Source organism: Ovis aries, chromosome 14 (genome assembly GCF_016772045.2).
Source record: "Ovis aries strain OAR_USU_Benz2616 breed Rambouillet chromosome 14, ARS-UI_Ramb_v3.0, whole genome shotgun sequence".
NCBI classification, from domain to species: domain Eukaryota; kingdom Metazoa; phylum Chordata; class Mammalia; order Artiodactyla; family Bovidae; genus Ovis; species Ovis aries.
The window spans coordinates 45,333,635-45,351,424 of record NC_056067.1 but is presented as its reverse complement, the minus strand read 5'-3'; the positions used below and the strand labels follow the sequence as shown (position 1 = coordinate 45,351,424).

The following is a 17,790-nucleotide window of genomic DNA, read 5'->3' as shown; positions in this document are numbered from 1 at the left end:
CCTGGGGAGCTATAGTCCATGGGGTCGCAAAAGACTCAGACATGACTTAGCAACTAAACAATAACAACAGATATACAAAAATAGATAACTAATAAGAACCTACTGTATAGCACAGGGAACTCTACTTAATACTTTGTAATGACCTACATAGGGAAAGAATCTTTAAAAAGAGTTGATACATGTGTATGTATAACTGATTCACTTTGCTGTACAGCAGAAACTAACACATTATTAGTTGATATATATTTATGTGTAACTGATTCACTGTGTTGTACAGTAGAAAGCAGCACAACATTGTTAGTATATCAGCTATACTCCAATATATGTATTTTTTAAATCCCATAATAAGCTTGGGAAATTTCATCAGTAAAAGGAGGAGAGCTTGCAGTTGAGACTGTCAGTCAGATGATATTCAACCTTAGAAAGTGTCCATCTTTGTCAAAGTTTTGCTCTTTGTCTCATAGTGCTGAGTCCATGCAGCCCCAGTCAGCTCTCAAAAGCCTCTTTCTAAACAAGGGGGATCCCAATATCTTGATGCCAGAGCTACTGACTGGAACCATAAGAAATCTCCCCTGAGTCCACTCGTAATAGGTAGAATAAACACTAAGATTTCATAGCTCCTACAAAGCAAACAGAGTTTAGAAATTCCAGGATCATAAAATAATTTAAAATAAGAGAAGACGTCATTGGATAGGTTCCAATAGGATACAGGATGCTTTGGGGTACAGGCTTATCCATTAGAGTTAAGATACGTTTGGCTGCAAGTTAGAAAATATCTTGCCTATAGCAAGTCAACCATAGGGTATTTGGAGGTGGTGATCCCAGCTCAACAAGCTCAGCAAGGACCCAGGCTTGTTCCATCCTTCTTCTCCGCCACCTTTAACTTATTACATTTGTTCTTCAAGTATGTGGTCTTATGGCCCCCAAAGGGCTGCTGTAGCTCCAAGTATCACATCTTCACATAAAAGCTTCCAAATCAGGAAGGGAGAGGGCTATTCCTCACACATCTATCTCCTTTAATAAGGAGGAAAGTCTTTCCCAGAGACCTTCAGCAGACTTCTTACCATTTTTTGGCTCAAAATGGGTCATGTGTCCATCCTGAGACCAGTCACCCATAAAAGGGAACAAGATTGTCATGACTAGTTTTAATTGTGAATCACCCCCTGGGGCTGGGCGATCTGCAACAGGGGATAATTAATTTAGTGCTCTTACTAGTCTGAATGCAGTGAAATCACTCTTTTCCAAAAACATTTCTAATACCCCGTTTCCTGTTTTGTAACATGTCCTGTCCCCTAGTTCCACCCCTCCATGGGAGTCAACTCCATGGCCCTTCCCACTTCCAACAGTATTTATCAGATTTCATTCCTTCTAGCCCATTCTTCTTCTGGTATGTGACCCCACCATCCTTTTCCCAGAACATGGACCACCATCTTGATACCTTGATCTCCCTCCATGTGGTTTTTCAGAACTGGCCTTAAAGGGAAGTCAGAAGGTTTCCCACTTCTCTTCATGATTTTAGGGGCCACAACTACCTGTATTTCTTGGGCCTTTTTTTTTTTTTTCAACCTGAGGTATCATGTCAGAGATAGGAAGGGAAAAATTGAGCACTCTCACATTATTTCACTCTATTTGTTCCCCCACCCAAGATTCTGTCTTCCACCTCTGATTCTCCTCTCCCAGAATCAATGGCCTAACTCTTCTTCCATGTCACTTGCTACTTTTTATTGCTGCTCTGCTTTCTCCTTTTGGATGATTCTTGCAACTAGTTCTGCAGACTCCCAGGCTTCTTACTCCTACTCTCCCTCCCCAATCTGTTCTTCACCTCCCACCTCCCTGCTCCCCCAAACACAATCGGGTCTAGTTTTTGCCCCATCCCAGGGTTCAGGGGAAGCAGACTTACCTCTCCTGCTTTGCATCACAGCTTCCCTGGTCCCACCAGGCACAGACACACAGTGGGAGGCTACTTGCTAAACTGTCCACAGGCTCTGGTCACAGGTGATGTATTCAGCTCAGCAAAAGGCCTGGCTTCCTCCCTGCTCCCTGTCTGGCCCTCTGCCCTCCTCTGACTGACACAGGTTCATGGGCAGTCTGAGCTGCAGTGGTTTCACCACTCGCTGCCTTCAGTCAGGCCGCAGTGAACCATCTTGGCCAGTTTCCTCACGACTTCTTCGGTGGCTTCCCTAGATTTCTGGTCACACTTGGCAATTTAAAGCTCCCAGCCTCCTCCCATTCCCCTACGAGCTGACGCTTGGGAACCTATGACTGAGATGAGTCAAGCCTACTCTTCCTTTCATCCCTCTGGGTTGCACTGCCCCAGGTCTTTCTGGGGTTAGGGAGAGGGTGACCTTTCCTTCTAGGAAGGAAAGTTTCCTACCCTTATGGCCATCAGTGACTCCCTTTTGTAAGCCTTTAAAAACTTGTTTTGTTAATTAACAAAATTTTACTGCTAAGAAATCTAATTCTTAAAATCACAGACTGGGAATTCACTGGCAGTCCAGTGGTCCGGGGCCCAGGTTCAATCCCTGGTCAGGGAACTAAGATCCAGCAAACAGTGTGGCATGGCCAAAAAAAAAAATTAAAATCACAGACTCTCAGACACATGGCTGTTTGAAATCCCCTCAGTGAGAATGGAACATTCCACTGCTGCCTAGAGGCACTGGGCAGGAGCCTGTGACACAGAGAAGCAGCCTGGCTTTTCAGCCTCCAGAGCGTCACGTGAGTTTTCAGACACAAAATTCCACCTTTATCTTTATTTTGTGTTTTCCAGAGAAATAAGACCCTGGGTCTGCTTCTTGGCGCAGCCCTGAAATTGACCTCTTTCCATCCAGGCCTGCTGCGCTTTGAGCCTATCAAATACGGTGTCATCAAAACATCACCTAAAGGTCACCCTCATCCCAAACCTCTAAGAACCCAGTCTCTTCATTTGTGAGATGCCCCACGCTTCCTCTGGAGTGTGTGTGGTCTCCTTTGCTCCAGCAAGATAATGAACCTAACTTTGTAGGGCTGATGCATGAGACAGGCTTTCTCACTCTGTGAGTGATGAGACCTGTGCTCATGCGTTCTACACAGGGGCAACAATTGTTCCCAAAGACGTGAAAAATGTAGTTCTGGGGGAACCAAAAAGTCTTATAGTGGTTTATGGTCTTCCAAAGGGCTACACACATAGACAGATACAGAGTACGTCTGTTGTATTAAAATGCCATGGTGGGGGGGGGGAGGGGGAACTTCCCTGGTGGTCCAGTGGTATAAAATCCCCCTCGCAAGGTAGGGTAAGTGGGTTCGACCCGGATCAGGAAGCTAAGATACTACATGCTGCAGGGCCAGAACTGCTGAGGCCACGCAACCCACCAAAGATTCCACGTGCCACATCTGAGACCCAAGGCAGCCAAATAAATTGTCAAAATTCTAAAAAATAATCATAAGAATTCATGGGCAGGGAAGGGAAGGTACTGAGTAGGAGGAAAATACCCAGAAAAGGTCCCTTGAGGGAACAGTGGTACAGAAGTTTGAGAAACAGTACTTTAGCTTTCATGCATTGGAGAAGGAAATGGCAAGCCACTCCAGTGTTCTTGCCTGGAGAATCCCAGGGACGGGGGAGCCTGGTGGGCTGCCGTCTGTGGGGCTGCACAGAGTCGGACACGACTGAAGCGACTTAGCAGGAGCAGCTGATACTGACTAGCTTTGGGTGCTTGCTGTGAGTCAGGTCCCCAGTTGCTCTCTTTTGCAACTGGAATTGAGTTCTCTGAGCTCTGTCTTTGACCTCTTGCAGCACCCGGAGAACTGCCCCCTCCCCGCCCACGTGCCTGCCACGTCCTCACCCACTGGGGCCTCACACCCGCCGGCTCTGCCGAGTGGCGAGGGTCCGTGATGCGCCATCACGCACACGCATGCGCCCACGCCATCTCTCCACCCGCCTCTCTCCCCTGCTTTGAAGGGCACAGGACAGCAGCCCCAAACCCACCCTCTACTGCCTGAGCACCCCTCTCCCTCGACTTCCAAGAGACGTGGAAACACTTTCACTCTACCTTCACCCCCACCCAGCCTCTGATGACTCTTCATCCTCCCTGCCCCTCAGTCTTTGGTTTATACAGACTGGAGTGGGGGTGGTGCTGGGTGATGCTCAGCCTGCTAAGCTGCCTCTTCTTCCTCAGTGTAAACTCTGAGGGAGGAGTCACATTCCTGTTCTCCACGGTTCTCTCTGGAATGCTGGGTTTCCAACTCCTCTTTGTCCTCAGACTTGGGTCGTCGCTACCACCCCTGGAGTTGCAGGATTCCACGGCACCTTTGTGCCCTTTCCGAAGCATGTATACCCATGTTTCCATGAAGGCCTGAATGCCTTGGGACAGACAGATGAACCATGGGACAGAAGGACAGCTCATGCCTTCATCTCTGCACAGAGATGATGTCTCTCTCCTTTCACCCAAGACTCAATCCCCACCCACAGCCAGTCCTCATTCCCCAGTGACCCCGGAAGAAAGCAGATGCTAAAGACATTAGTAAAGGGCTTCTCAGGTGGCTCAGTAGTAAAGAACCCTCCTGCCAATGCAGGAGGCGTGGGTTCAATCCCTGGGTCCAGAAAATCCCCTAGAGAAGGAAATGGCCACCCACTCCAGTATTCCTGCTGGGAAATCCCATGGACAGGGAGCCTGGCAGGCTACAGTCCATGGGGTCTCCAAAGAGTTGGACACGATTTAGCAACTAAACAACAACAACAAAGACAGGAGTACTGAAATCCCTAAAGTTCTGAGCCCACCCATCTACATGCAATACAGGCACAATGAATAATTTTGAGCTCAATCTGACTGGGTGTCAACAGTGCCAGCATTTCTCTGGTTGCTTTGCGGGGCAGTGGGGGAGGCCCTGATCAGCTCTTTCTCAGGTATCACCCTCCCCTCTGTGGAAAACAAAAATTTACCACCTGATCACAGTTTGATAAAAGTAGCTCTTAAGAACACACATTTGTCTTTTCGGTAACCTGAAGTCAACGTGCTGACTAATTCTCTTATTTTTTTTCAAGGAGGTTTCTTTACTGGGAAGAGGATGTATGCTCACAGATAGTCCATCTGCTTTGCATCCAGTTCTGTTTCTCTTCATGATCTGTTTACATTTGTCCCAGTCAGTCTGCCTTGGCTGACTCTGGAAGTCTGACTGGGCCTGCTTACCAATGACACCCAGCTAGTGGCAGAGTGGCTCAGGGACCTGGGTTTTGGAGTCAGCTAATTTCAGCTTCCAGTCCTGCTTCAATCGCTTGTGGGCTATGGGGTCTTGGGTAAGAGACTTCACCTATCTGGGCCCAGTCTCTCACCTGTAAAATGGGAAGAGTCATAGTACCTGCCTCATAGCGACAGAGAAGATTGAAGAAGACAGTGTCAGGCCAAGCTCTTAAGATAGGTTAGTTATTGTTCTTATTCTTCCAGCTCCAGTCCTCTCTCAGCATCTAAGCTTCTTGTCCATCCTTTTTCTTTCAGAGTCTAGGTGTTTTATCCTTCCATCCATCAATTCCACCTAAGATACACTCACATATACCAATCACATGGACCATTAAAAAAAAAAAAAACAGGTTAAGAAAAAAAAAAAATTCTCTTTTGCTTGCCGCCAAATTTATTAAGGTAATGTTCCTTTGCCATTTTTCATAAATGTCCCTGAAGATCTGAAATTATTGAACAGTGGAAACTTTCTGGAAAATCCACGTGTGGCAGCAGAGTGCTCCCTCCCACCTGGAGTCCTGTGTCCCTACCCCCACCAGCTTCGTCAGTAGTTCTGAGGGATATATTCTTCCTGTCTTCTGTCCCAAGTCACTGGGCAGCTCCCTGGGACCCTGAACACTGCTCTCAGCTCCTCTTCTACCTTCAGCAAAGTTCAGGAGCTGGCCTGCTGCCATGGAAAGCTCCTTTTTTCTCCATAGCTCTTCCTCACCTTGACCACTTCCTGCGCAAGTCAGGGGTTGGGAAGGGAGGGCAATGTGTGGTGAGATCAGGAGCTGGGCTTGGGCACATCCTGAGGAAGGCGGGGTGCCTGCTCTGCCCCGGATGGTGCCAGTCCCTGGTCTGCCTCTCCAGGGTCCTGCCTGACTTGAGCTTGGAACTGCCCCGGGGATGATCCCCCTTGCAGCCCAGTCCACCTGCCACCAGCTCCAGAGCGCCCACCTAGAGTCCGCTAGCTGGCCTCTATATTGAACAGCTCTTGTGGTGGCCCCTCTCCCTCGCTCTTCTTCGAGGTGACGCCATTCTCCTGCCGCCAAGGGCCCCAGGACCCAGTCAGCCGCCCCAGCAATCCCTGGAAGTCAGCTTGGAACCCAGATGATGAGAAATAGTAGACGAGGGGGTCGAAGCAGGAATTCAGGGTGCTGAGGAGCAGCACGTAACTTCTCCACGTGGGGCTTTCACCCTGGATGTAGCCCACGATGTGGGACACGTTGTAGGGCCCAAAGCAGACGAGGAAGTTGAGCAACGTGGCGGCCGCCAGCCCTGCCACTCTCTTCCGACGGCGATGGCTTGCTCCCCTCCCGAGTATGCAGACCAGGCGGCTGTAGCAGTAGCTGCTGATAAACAGGGGCACCCCAAAGAGGACCACTGCCATCTCTAGCCGGACAGGCAGGAGAAGGGCCAACTGATCCTCCCGGAACTCCAGGTAGCAGGTCCCGTTGATACCCTGGCTGGGGGAGGAGTCCCCTGAGAATTCGATGACGTAGACCACGCTGCAGTGAGCAGCGGCCAGGAGCCAGCAGGCCCCACTGACCAGGCCAGCCTGCCCCGGCCTCGGCCGAGCCTTGTACCAAAGTGGGTAGGCCACGCTCAGGAAGCGCTCTGTGCTCACAGCTGCCAGGAAGAGGGACGTGAGATAGATGGTGGTGAAGAAGAGGAACCTGGAGAAGGGGCAGAAGACGAAGGGCAGGGACCAGTGCATGGCACTGGCCGCCTCCACCATGCGGAACGGCAGGAAGAGCAACAGGACCAGGTCCGAGAGGGTGAGGTTTAGCAAGAGCACGTCCACGGCCACCGGGCGGCGCCGCAGCTTGCCCACGAAGATCACCAGGGCCATCAGGTTGAGGGGGAGCCCCACGAGGAAGGTGAAGAGGTACACGGAGAAGAAGAGCCAGTGGTTGCCGAGGAAGAAGGAGCGGTCTGGGCTGGTCATGGCCACTAGTGAGAGAGAGAGAGAGAGAGAGAGAGGGACAGAGATGGCAGCCCAGGTGGGGGTCTCGCACCATCTGCTTCCCAGCTGTCGGCCGGGAACACCCCCACCCCCAATCCCTCACGCTTTCCAGCAGGGAAAAGCCTGCCTCTCTTCCTGGTCACACCCGGGCTCCTGCCCCTTCCCTGTCCCTCTCTTCCTGGTCGCCTCCTGTCTCCTGTTCCCTCTCCCTGAGCGCCAAGGTGCCCTCCACAGAGCCCCTAAGGACCCCGTGCTCACCTGCTGCTTTGAGACCCCGAGGGCTCTGCCGCTCAACACCTTGCCGGCTCCTCCAGATCAAGTCCGGTGAGCTATTATCTGGCAGAAGTGATAAAAACCTGGCAGTGCCCATGACGTCACTCGCTGGAGAGCAACGGCACAAAAGATGCCTTTAGCTCCGTTAGCAGCGCCGCCGGGCCAGTATGCAAAATGAGGAACAAATTCCACGACTGCCTGCACGCCTTGCTCCTCCGCGGCCTCGCAGGGGATGTGCAGGCTTTGTCTTCTCCCTGACCCTCCACTTGAATTTTATCTGCTCCTCTAGAATGGCACTCCTCCAGTTTGCCTTGTAAGGGCAGGAAGTGTGACACAGCCATTCAGAGCCTGGGCTCTGGATCCAGGCTGGGGTTCAATGCTAGCCCTGTCACTTGCTAGCTTCATGATTTGGGGCCAGTGACTTAAGCCCTCTGTGCCTCTGCTTTCTCATCCATATAGAACAGGATCATCAGTGTCATAGGCTTATTGTGTAAAGTGTTAGTTAATAACCTGTCAAAGGCTAAGTTAAGTGTGGTGAGCACTGAACAGATGTCAGTTGCCCTCACCCCACTTCCTGCAGTGGGCTTGTCTCTGGGCTGATAGTAATATTAATGTTGGCGGCGATGGTGGAAACAAGTACCTTTTAGGGGCCACATAATGCATAGCAGGGGCTTCCCTGGTGGCTCAGTGGTGAAGAATCTGCCTGCCAAGCAGGAGATGCAGGTTTGATCCCTGAGTGGGGAAGATCCCCTGGAGAAGGGAATGGCAGCCCCCTCCAGTATTCTTGCCTGGAGAATCCCCATGGACAGAGGAGCCTGGTGGGCCACAGTGCATGGGGTCGCCAATAGTCGGACACAGCTGAGTGACTGACACTAACTATTGACTTAAGAGAAATGAAAGCATATATCCACAGAGACTTGCTCATAAATGTTCATAAGAATATTAGTCATAATAACCAAAAAGTGGAAACATTACCTGGTGTCCATCAGCTAGTGAGTGGATAAACCATGTGGCATAGCCAGACAGTGGAATACTATTTGGCAACAAAAAGGAGGGAACTACCCGGGCATGCTGTAGCGTGGATGCCCCTAAAAACGTTGTGCTGGGTGAGACAAGCCAGACATAGAAGACCATGTAGGTTTCCATTTTTATGAAATGCCCAGAGTAGGCAGATCTGTAGAGACAGAAAGTAGATGACTGGTTGCCTGGGGACTGAGAGTGGAAGTGGGTTAACTGTAAGTGAGCATGAGAGTTATTCCATTTTTATCAAAAAATGTCCTAGATTGCTTGATAGTGATAGTTGCACCCCTTGGTAAATGTACTAAAAATCACAGGATGGTACACTTAAAATGGGTGCATTTTATGATATGTAAATTTTATCTCAAATAAGCTGTTAGAAACCGGGCAGAGAACCAAACAAAGTTTTTGCTGTTGTGGGGCTTACATTTGGTGGGAGGGGATGTCCTTGAGAGGGACTGAGGAGGGGGACAATAATAAAGACACAAATAATACAGAGGCCAAGAGCCCCCAGAGGAAACAGTGCAAGCACAGGGAATGGGGGTACACAGGTGGGCCTTCCGGGGCCACTGGTAGCAGGTTCACGGCACAAAGGGAGAGGATAACCAGAGGATGCTGGGGGCGGGCTCTGCGGGGCTGCGGGGAGGAGCTGAAATCTCCCCTAAGTGGAAGAGGTACCAGTAACCGGAAGAGGTGGCCCAGCAGCAGCACGTCCTCTGGTGCAGTGGGAGGGAGCGTAGTTGTCACTTTATGGGAGGGTCACCTGTGCTGGAGTTCAGGCTTTGACCAAGATTCTCTGGTGTCCCCACTGCACAGAGAGCAAACTTGTCTCTGGCTTCAGTGGAGCCTCTGACCAGTGACTTCACTTCTCTGGCCTGTTTCCATATTTGTTTGCTATTGCTGTTGTTTAGTCGCTAAGTCATGTTGAACTCTTTGCAACCTCATGGACTGTAGCCCACCAGGATGCTCTGTCCATGGGGTTGTCCAGGCAAGAGTACTGGAGTGGGCTGCCATTGCCTACTCCATGGGGTTTTCCCGACCCAGGGATTACCTGCGTCTCCTGAATTGGCATGCAGACTCTTTACCACTGAGCCACCAGGAAAGCCCTCCATCTTTATAAACAGGGGTAATAAAACTGTCTTTGGAGGGCTGTTACAAGCATTCACTCACTCAGCAAATTTTTACTGCAAGCCTACTATGTGCTTGGCTCTCTTCTAATTGCTGGGGTTATATCAGCAAATGAAACAAGAATTCTTGCCCTTGTAGGCATTTGTTTTTCTTGGCCACACAATGCAGCATACAAGATCTTAGTTCCCTGACCAGGGAATCCAATGCATTCCCCTTGTAGTGAAAGCACAGAGTCTTAACCTCTGGACCATTAGGGAAGTTCCCCCTTGTAGACATTTAAGCATGAAAAGATAACTTGTGTAAACCACAAGTGCAAGTCAGGCACGTAGCTACCAGTTTTTTTGCTTCTATGTGTTCACATCTTTGTCATCATTAGAGGAATAAGTCTGCTCCCTACACCTCGTCTCAGAGCAGACGCCCATGCGTGTGTGTCTCTCTGCCCCTGTCCTCTGCCCACTCTCTCTTGGGTTCAGGGTGTTACCACTCACCTTCACAAAAGGGACCACAAAAAGAGGCATACCCCGATACCCCTAAGTTTTCCAGATGCACCCTGACCTTTTGGGGTCCTCCTCAAAACATCACTTTTTATGTCCACCGCTCCATTGCTGTAAGGCCTTGGGCAAATTTCTTAATCCCAAGAAATGAAGATGATGATCATACCTGGTTCCAGGACCAGAGCAAACTCCTGCAGCGCCTTAGTGCAAATTAGGAAAAGGCACTCCCTGCGGAGCACAGCCCTGCACCAGGGAGCGTGCACTGCCCGACAAAGTGGGTAGTGTCTTTGTTCAAATTAGAGTAAGTCACTCCTTCTCCTGGGTGGGAGCAGCCCCACACCAGGCTCATGGCTTGGTGAGCAAAGCGCAGTCTAGAACTCAGTCGGCGTTTGCCCCTCTGCCTGACTCCCTTGTGCAGTGAGCTGCCTGCTCATCTGTACAGCAGCTGCACGGCTAAATCAAAGGACTGTGGGAGGATGAAATGAGACAACGCTTGCAAAACTCTTGACATGGTGACTGTCACGTATATTTGTTTGCGACTATTTCCGGTGCTGCTAGTATTTTCCCTTCTCCTTGCCCAAGCATCTGTTGCCTACCAGCTTCCTGTTCACAGTTCTAATGCTGCCCCCTTGTGAACCCTAGAGGGCATCACAGTGTCATGGTCTTGCCTCCTGCTTCTTCTTGAGAAATTTAAATGTACATTCCTAGGAAATGATTTTGGAGTAACATCTCCCCAAGGGCACCATCAGAGTGGCAGTGCCTCTGGCTTAGAAGCAAACGTCCTCCTCCTCCACATGGCACGCTGGCAGTCGAGGCAGTCAGGATTCGAGGAGACGAGAGACAGGGGAGGTGGGAAGTCCTGTGTGCCCAGGGCAGCTTACCTTCCTCTTGCCATCCGGCTCCAGGCCTCCATCCTTCTCTCTGACTGCAATACTCTCTTCTAGGCTCAGTTCTCCCCACAAATGGCTCCAGGGATGCTCCCAGGTGAGGCCGCCCCGCCGTTCCTTGAAAGTGGCCCTCGCCAGGAGCCTGGAGAAGCAGCCAGGCTCTCCTGCTCCCTGCCCCTTTTCCCCCAGCAGCAGCTACTGTTTCTGGGTTGCCCCTGTTTTTGTTTTTGCCACACAGACTGTCCCCCGGCCAGGGCGCCCTCCCAAGTAGCCGGTCACCAAAGGGTTGAGCACCACGCTCCAAGCACCTGTGATAAGCCCAAGCTGCCGCCACTGGCCTCCGATATTGGGGTGCAGGAAGCCAGCCACGTTGGAGGCATTGTAGGGTCCTAAGCAGAGCAGCAGCGTGAGCAGGGCCCCCCCGGCCACCCAGGCCGCCTTTAGCTTCCGTCTGTGGCTCAGGCCCGAGCGGGCCAGTGCCCGGAGGCAGCCCACGTAGCAGAAGGCCGTGATGACCAGTGGCAGAAAGAAGAGCAGAAGCGAGATGCTGAAGCGAGCAGGGCCCGCCGATGCCGGGTCCCAGGCCTCCAGGCAGATCGGAGAGCCATTGACTGGCGTGCTGATGCCCAGGGAGCTGGTGGAATTGTCCAGCCAGCCCCCTGGGGCCTCCAGCCCAAAGACCAGCCCCAGGTGACAGAGGACGATGGCCCATATGGCCACACACACACCCCAGGAGTAGAGCGGCCTCCGGGCAGCTTGGTAGCCCAAGGGGAAGGCAGCTCCGAGGTAGCGGCCAACACTCAGGGCGGCCAGGAAGCCCCCGCCCGCATAGAGCGGAGCGAAGTGGACCACGGCAAAGGCAGGACAGAGCGGGGCCGGCAGGGGCCAGGCGCCCCCAGCCAGGGCCTCCACCGCCTTCAGGGGCAGAGATGTTGCCAGCAGGAGATCAGAGCAGCCCAGGTGGAGGGCATAGACCAGGCTGGGGGTGAGGCGCAGCCGGGCGTGGGACACGGCGCCCGCGATGGCCAGGGTGTTGAGTGGAAAGCCCAGCACGAAGGCAGCCACATAGAGAGCAAAGGAGAGCTGCGGGGGCAGGTCCATGGGACCCCTTGTTGCCCCACTCCCTGATCTCAGATCTCCCGGGACCAGGGAATGGGGGCTCCTGGAGTCACAGACTGGTCTCAGCACCGCTCAGGGCACTAGACGCCATCTAGTGAGACTGGTAGAGAGATGGATGCCCCATAGAGGGAGGTGGCAGCTCTTTAGCAGTCTAGCCTGGATTTGAGCAGGGACCACTCGCTGTCAGCCCTCCGCTTTCTCTCCACCACGTGCCCCCTTAAAATGGAGCGAGCGATCGCTGGTAACAGGGGGGAGATGGAACACAGGTGAGCAGGTCCCAGGAGAGGCAAGACCTCCTGATTCCTGAGCCTCTGGGAAAACAAAGGGTGGAGAGAGTTCAGAACCAGAGTTAAGCCCGAGAGGATGTTTTTCTCAAGAGAGGAATCTAGACTCCTGTGTTCATGCCCCTTTCCCAATTCCCTGGAAAGAGAGGGCCCTGCGCCCCCTAGCAGGCAGTGTGGGTCAGGTGGCAACTCCCAGTTGAGGGAAGGAGAAGTCAGGGTATGGGGAAGGTGAAGACTGTGGCCAGGGGCAGGAGAAGAGGGTCACCTGAGGAGAGTCCAGGGGTAAGCCAAGTCCCCTCGGTGTAGGGGAATGACTTTAGCTGACTTCAGGGGTTCCCCCTGAGCGGGGGCATCTGGGCTTCTGGACAATCATTCTTGCAGGGATCTGGGGAATCATTTTTATGGGGAGAGAAGCCACAGAAAGAGGGACTCACCTCCTGGTGCTGCCAGATGTCTGAGGCTCAGGAGTCCCCCGAGGGAGGGCGGCCAGGATGGGCAGTGAGCCGGAAGGGAGGGAAGGGCGGGGTGGCAGGGCCATTAGCCTGAAGCACTCACAGCCTGGATGAGCAGCTAATGGACCATCTCTGAAGGAGATGAGGGTCCAGGGTGATGCGAACACAGGAAGGGGAGAGGTTTGAGGTGTGGGCTTTCGTTGGGTGGAGGGAGGCATGCCTGGCCAGCACCTTTAAAGAGCAGGGTGGGTGGGGTACAACCAGCACCCAGTTTTATTCCGCCCCACCCCCAACAGTCTGTTTGAACCTGCCCTGGGGGCTAAGTCTTCTCTACTCTTGGACGGGCTCGTGGGCAGGGCCAGGCTCACTCTCAGAGACTAAAACAGTCCTTCTGGTCACCATAGTACCTCCACTTGGCACGCAGTAGGTGGGGCAATGTGGGGTCATGAGATCACCATGCCTAGCTGGAGCTTCCGCTCTCCGCGTACCTGATAACAGGCCTTGGGCTCCCCCGTCCTCCTTCTCCTCTCCCCTCTGGCCTGATGACTGTGGCTGGGTTTTTTCATATTTATATTTATTTTTTCTACATTTATTTGGCTGTGCTGGATTTTAGTTGCAGCATGTGGGATCAAGTTCCCTGACCAGGGTTTGAACCTGGGTCCCCTGCATTGGGAGCACGGAGTCTTAGCCACTGGACCACCAGGGAATCCCCCGACAGTGGTTACTGACCCTCCCCATGTCAGCAGGCATAGGAGGAGGAGAGACCAGGAACAGGCACAGTTGAGATGGATGGCACCGAAGTACTGGCCGGTGGTCTGCCCTGCCCCTCTCTGAGCTGCACTGATGGCAGAGGGGACCCCTCCTGGGGGCACTTGTAGGGATGCTGGGTGGCACGTGCCTCCATTTGGCTGCTTACCTTTCGTCTCAGCCTCTGGGAACTCGGTCGTTCACCTCCCTGTTGGTGTCATCCTCCCTATATGCCTGCTTAGTCATTTCAGTCGTGTCCAACTCTTCACAACCCCATGGACTGTAGCCTGCCAGGCTCCTCTGTCTATGGGATTCTCCAGGCAAGAACACTGGAACGGGGAACTTCCTGACCCGGGGGTCGGACTCGCATCTCACTGCATCTCCTGTGTTATAGATGGGCTCTTTAACCCACTGAGCCACCTGGGAAGCCCCATCCTCCCTAAGTGAGATTTAAATGGCCCCAGGCTGTCTCTGCGGTCCTGTCTCTCTGTCTCTGACTAAACAGGTGTCTGTCTATCCATCTGTCTCTCTCCTGCGTGAGACTGACAATACGGCCTCTCTGGACTTCAGCTTTCTTGGGCGTGTGTGTTGGTCACCACGCCACTATGTCCTCCCCGAATTCCACGTCACCCTGAATAAGCTTCTCCGAGTGGCTCCCTGGAAGTGCTGCCCATCAGGCTTCAAGTGCGGGCAGCATGAGATTCCCAGCGGATCCACAGCTCCCTCCAAAGAAATGGTCATATCTCCCTTTGAATCTCAGGTTCTCCATCACCTCCCTTCCAAGTCCTGCATATGTCATCCAGCACCTCCCCTGGGATACAGAAGAACTCACTACCTGCTGTTTAGGGTTTTGTCTTTTGGAAACACTCAGAAATGGACAGGGCTGGGGAAAAACCTCGAGGAAAGTGCCATTTTACCTGTTGTGATGCGTGTTTGGGAGATGAACAAAGCTGGGTGCCAAGGGAGACAGCGGGTTTTCAAGCTCTTCTCCGCTGGCTCTCCCACCTTGCAGTTCAGGTGTCTGCCAAGCATCACAGAGAAGCCCTTGGTCCCTGCATCCTGTGGGCTCTGCCTCTGCTCCAGCCCTTCTGCTGTCATTGTGTGTTGTTTATTCTGAGCACCTGAAACTCTGCGACATCAGATTTGCCAACTCCTCTGCTAAAATGTACGGCTTCCCTGGTGGCTCAGTGGTAAAGAATCTTCCTGCCAATGCAGGAGATGCAGGTTCCATCCCTGGGTCAGGAAGACCTCCTGGAGAAGGAAATGGCAACCCACTCCAGTATTCTTGCCTGGAGAATCCCATGGACAGAGGAGCCTGGCGAGCTATAGTTCATGGGGTCCCCAAAGAGTCAGACACGGCTTAGCGACTAACTGCTAGAATGTTGGCCAGTGAGGGCGAAGCTAGCTGTCTGGTCTGTCCACTGCTTGTTGCATACACAGCAGGGACTCACTGAGTCAGATGAATGGTCTATTGTCTGGGCTCCGGGAGGATGGTGAGGTCTGGGGCTGGATGCGGGGCTGCGTGTGTTCCTGCCACAGGGCTGCCCAGTCTCTGCTGAGCACATCTCAGTGGGGCCTCATGACAGCTACATCTCCTGGGCAATTGGTCATGAAGTAGGTTGATATCAGCAGCCAGGCATGGGGACAGGATGGAAGTCACCAGCTGGTTGCCAGGGAACCCCGTGCCAGGCCTCCTCAGGCTGCCTCCAGCCCCTTGGGCGTCTAAAACCCTCTGGGCAGCTAGACCAGAGACTCCTAAGTTAGGACCATGCTCTATCTTTTTTTTGGTATCCCAATAACTGGTTCTGTGATAAATGGTTGAATGGGTTCAGTGATTCTGGTTCCCAAGCCCTTCTCCTCTCATTTCAACAGTCCTCAAAGCCTTCTCTAAAAAAGCATATGGTGCTCACAAGAGGTTAACCGGAAGTTCCCTGGAAATCCAGTGGTTAAGACTCAGCACTTTCACTGTGAGGGCCCCAGAACTGAGATGCCCCAAGCCACATGGTGTGCCCAAAAAAGAAAGAAAAAAGGGGAAGAAGTCAAACTAGGGATAAAAAGTTCGACGGGGAAATCAGCGCCCCACTCCTCGGGTATCCCAAGGACAACCTTGCAGAGAGCACCTGGTGTTGGACAGTGGGGAATGTTGGGGGCAGGAAAGGAAAGTGATGTCTTCAGAACACCCATCACAGGCCAGGAATTTGCTGGACACCTTGATGATTGATGAACCATGCCTTCCTGCCCCGAAGGAGAATGGGCTTTGGCCCCTTGGGAGAAGTGGAACCGGTAGAGAGAGAACAGATGGAGAAGCAGAGGGCAAGTCAGCCAGGAAACGTACTAGAAAACGAGTGGGGGTAAACGAAGGTAGAAAGGGTGAGAGGTCCCTCCAGGTCTTCGAAAAGCCATGCAGCTGTGGGTTGCGAAAGAACTCAGCAGGGGCACTTTTTGAGAAGTGCTGTGAGCAATGAGTTGGCTTCCCCTTTTCACAGTCTTCAAGAGATGCAAATCAGATAGAAATTTGATTCTTAGGGACTTTTGGCTGCTGTGTTAGCCTTCTTATAATATGACATAAGACTCATTTCCTATCTCGAACCACCTGCATCTTCTTTTTAACAGATGAAGAAACTGAGGCTTAGAGAAGCCGGTGAACTCTGCCCAAGCTCACTTGGCTGGTCAAGTGGAAGAGTCGAGACCCAGACTCTGTCTTGTGATGCCAGTGGACTCTCGGCAACCAGGAGATGGGCTCTCCAGTCTGGTGGTTTGGTCATGACCTTTCCCTTCTTCCCAAGCCCCAGGATGCCTGCCCCACCTCCCTGTCCCCACTCGCACTCTGCAGACTGGAAATCACTCACTGGCTGCTTGATGCCATATCTGAGTCAGGTTTATTGTGCAGCTCTGTGTCTGTTACATGCGTATCCACATCGGTGTACATCTCAGACCCCGAGACCTCCAAGGACAGGGGCCACAGCAGCATAATCCTCTCTGTGGAATGCCTCCTAGAGGAGGAACTGGCCCAGGGCAGTGCCTCTCTCTACCTCGTTTATGTTCCTCATTTCCTGGGCTTTGTCCCGGAGGCAAAAATTAGGCATTATATTAGTGAGTGAAGTTATCAGAGCAGGGGTCGCTTGTCAAAGGAATGGGATGAGAGAGAAATAAAAATAATGACCAGCTGATCCCAGCGGGGACACAGCCATCTAGGGGATGGGGTTTGGGAGGGGGCAGATGGTGGCTCAGATGGTAAAGGTTTGGCCTGCAATGCAGCAGACCCGGATTCAATCCCTGGTTTGGGAAGATCCCCTGGAGAAGGGCATGGCAACCCACTCCAGTACTGTTGCCCGGAGAATCCCATGGACAGAGGAGCCTGGCAGGCTACTGTCCATGGGGTCACAGCTGGACATGACTGAGCGACTAACAGACCACACACACACAGGTGGTGACCGATGGCTGGGGAGGGCCAGGGGGAAGATTTGTGCAGTTCAGGGTAGGTATGTAGATGAGCCGCTGAGAGGAAAGGACCAGGAATGAACCCTTTGGCAGGTTACCAGTGCTAAGAAGGGAGACTGTGTCTGGGCCACGTACAAAGTTCTCTGCACCAGCTGGGCTGCAGCAACCTTGCATGCGTGTGTGCATGGGTATAACGCCCCAGCAGAGCAGCAGGGGCTGAGAAGGTTTTGGCCCATCAGTGCTTGAGGGTCACGTATTCCACTCCTTCCTGGGCCAGGGCCCGCTTCCCATTCCCAAAATGGACCAGCTCCGAGTAATGAATGCCCTCATCGTCTAGGACCTCCGGAGTCACGTTCTCATAGTCGGCCTGAGGAAGCCACAGTGTGGTGAGCAGCTTCCCACTGTCCACTCCCACTGTCCCTTCCCTCCTGGCTCCCCCTACCCCCACCCCAGGGTCCCAAGGGCCCAGGACGAAGCCCTCTTGTCTGGAAACTGGATGCAGTTGACCTCTCTAACTGGGAGGCGCCTGCCCAGGCTCTGACCATGCCAGGGCCTGGGCAGCCCTCCCCCTGCCCAGCCTCTGCCACCACGGAGCCCACCGGGTCCTTCCCATCTGGGACACAGGGACGAGGCCAGGTTCCCCCTCCCCCCGCCTCCCACAGCCCTGCCCTCTTACCGCTTGACTGTTCTGCACCACAGCATAGGTGACCCTGTCGTCCCTGCTTGGGGGAATTTCCCGCATCTCTGAACTCCCTGCGTCTCTGAGAGGGAAGGCAGATAGATAACCACAGGT

The 17,790-nt window shown here is 52.8% G+C and overlaps 3 protein-coding genes and 1 non-coding gene across 15 annotated transcripts in view; all 4 read right to left on the bottom strand.

The window, feature by feature from the left end:
- Positions 1-662: 662 nt before the first annotated feature.
- On the bottom strand, positions 663-10,859 carry FFAR3 (free fatty acid receptor 3). Its single transcript, XM_027977432.3, has 2 exons — positions 7,414-10,859; positions 663-7,142 (listed from the first exon to the last, which is right to left on the bottom strand). Exons 1-2 carry the CDS (start codon positions 7,523-7,525, stop codon positions 6,157-6,159), a joined length of 1,098 nt encoding a protein of 365 aa, XP_027833233.1. The 5' UTR covers positions 7,526-10,859; the 3' UTR covers positions 663-6,156.
- On the bottom strand, positions 10,788-17,228 carry FFAR1 (free fatty acid receptor 1). Its single transcript, XM_042231370.2, has one exon. It carries the CDS (start codon positions 12,053-12,055, stop codon positions 11,150-11,152), a length of 906 nt encoding a protein of 301 aa, XP_042087304.1. The 5' UTR covers positions 12,056-17,228; the 3' UTR covers positions 10,788-11,149.
- TRNAG-CCC (transfer RNA glycine (anticodon CCC)) lies at positions 13,443-13,515 on the bottom strand. Its single transcript has one exon. It is a non-coding gene; the product is annotated as a tRNA-Gly (tRNA).
- The window catches only part of CD22 (CD22 molecule), a 13,952-nt gene continuing 12,578 nt past the window's right edge, over positions 16,417-17,790 (bottom strand). For 7 of the 12 annotated variants that reach the window (XM_042231989.1, XM_027977448.2, XM_042231986.1 and 4 more), the window contains 2 exons: positions 17,674-17,758; positions 16,417-17,364 (listed from right to left, as the gene is read on the bottom strand). In XM_042231989.1, coding sequence (XP_042087923.1) covers positions 17,233-17,364; positions 17,674-17,758 — 217 coding nt within the window. In that variant the 3' untranslated portion in view covers positions 16,417-17,232. Of the gene's footprint in view, positions 17,759-17,790 lie in introns of all 12 variants that reach the window. The other 5 variants (XM_060398049.1, XM_060398050.1, XM_060398051.1 and 2 more) reach the window with 1 other exon arrangement.

What these genes read in the sequence shown, in the direction of transcription:
- FFAR3 (XM_027977432.3), bottom strand. Translation starts at nt 7,525, where the DNA reads ATGGGCACTGCCAGGTTTTTATCACTTCTGCCAGATAATAGCTCACCG. An exon ending in TCGGGGTCTCAAAGCAGCAG is followed by an intron (nt 7,143 to 7,413) that starts GTGAGCACGGGG and finishes CTCTCTCACTAG; the next exon opens with TGGCCATGACCAGCCCAGAC.
- FFAR1 (XM_042231370.2), bottom strand. Translation starts at nt 12,055, where the DNA reads ATGGACCTGCCCCCGCAGCTCTCCTTTGCTCTCTATGTGGCTGCCTTC.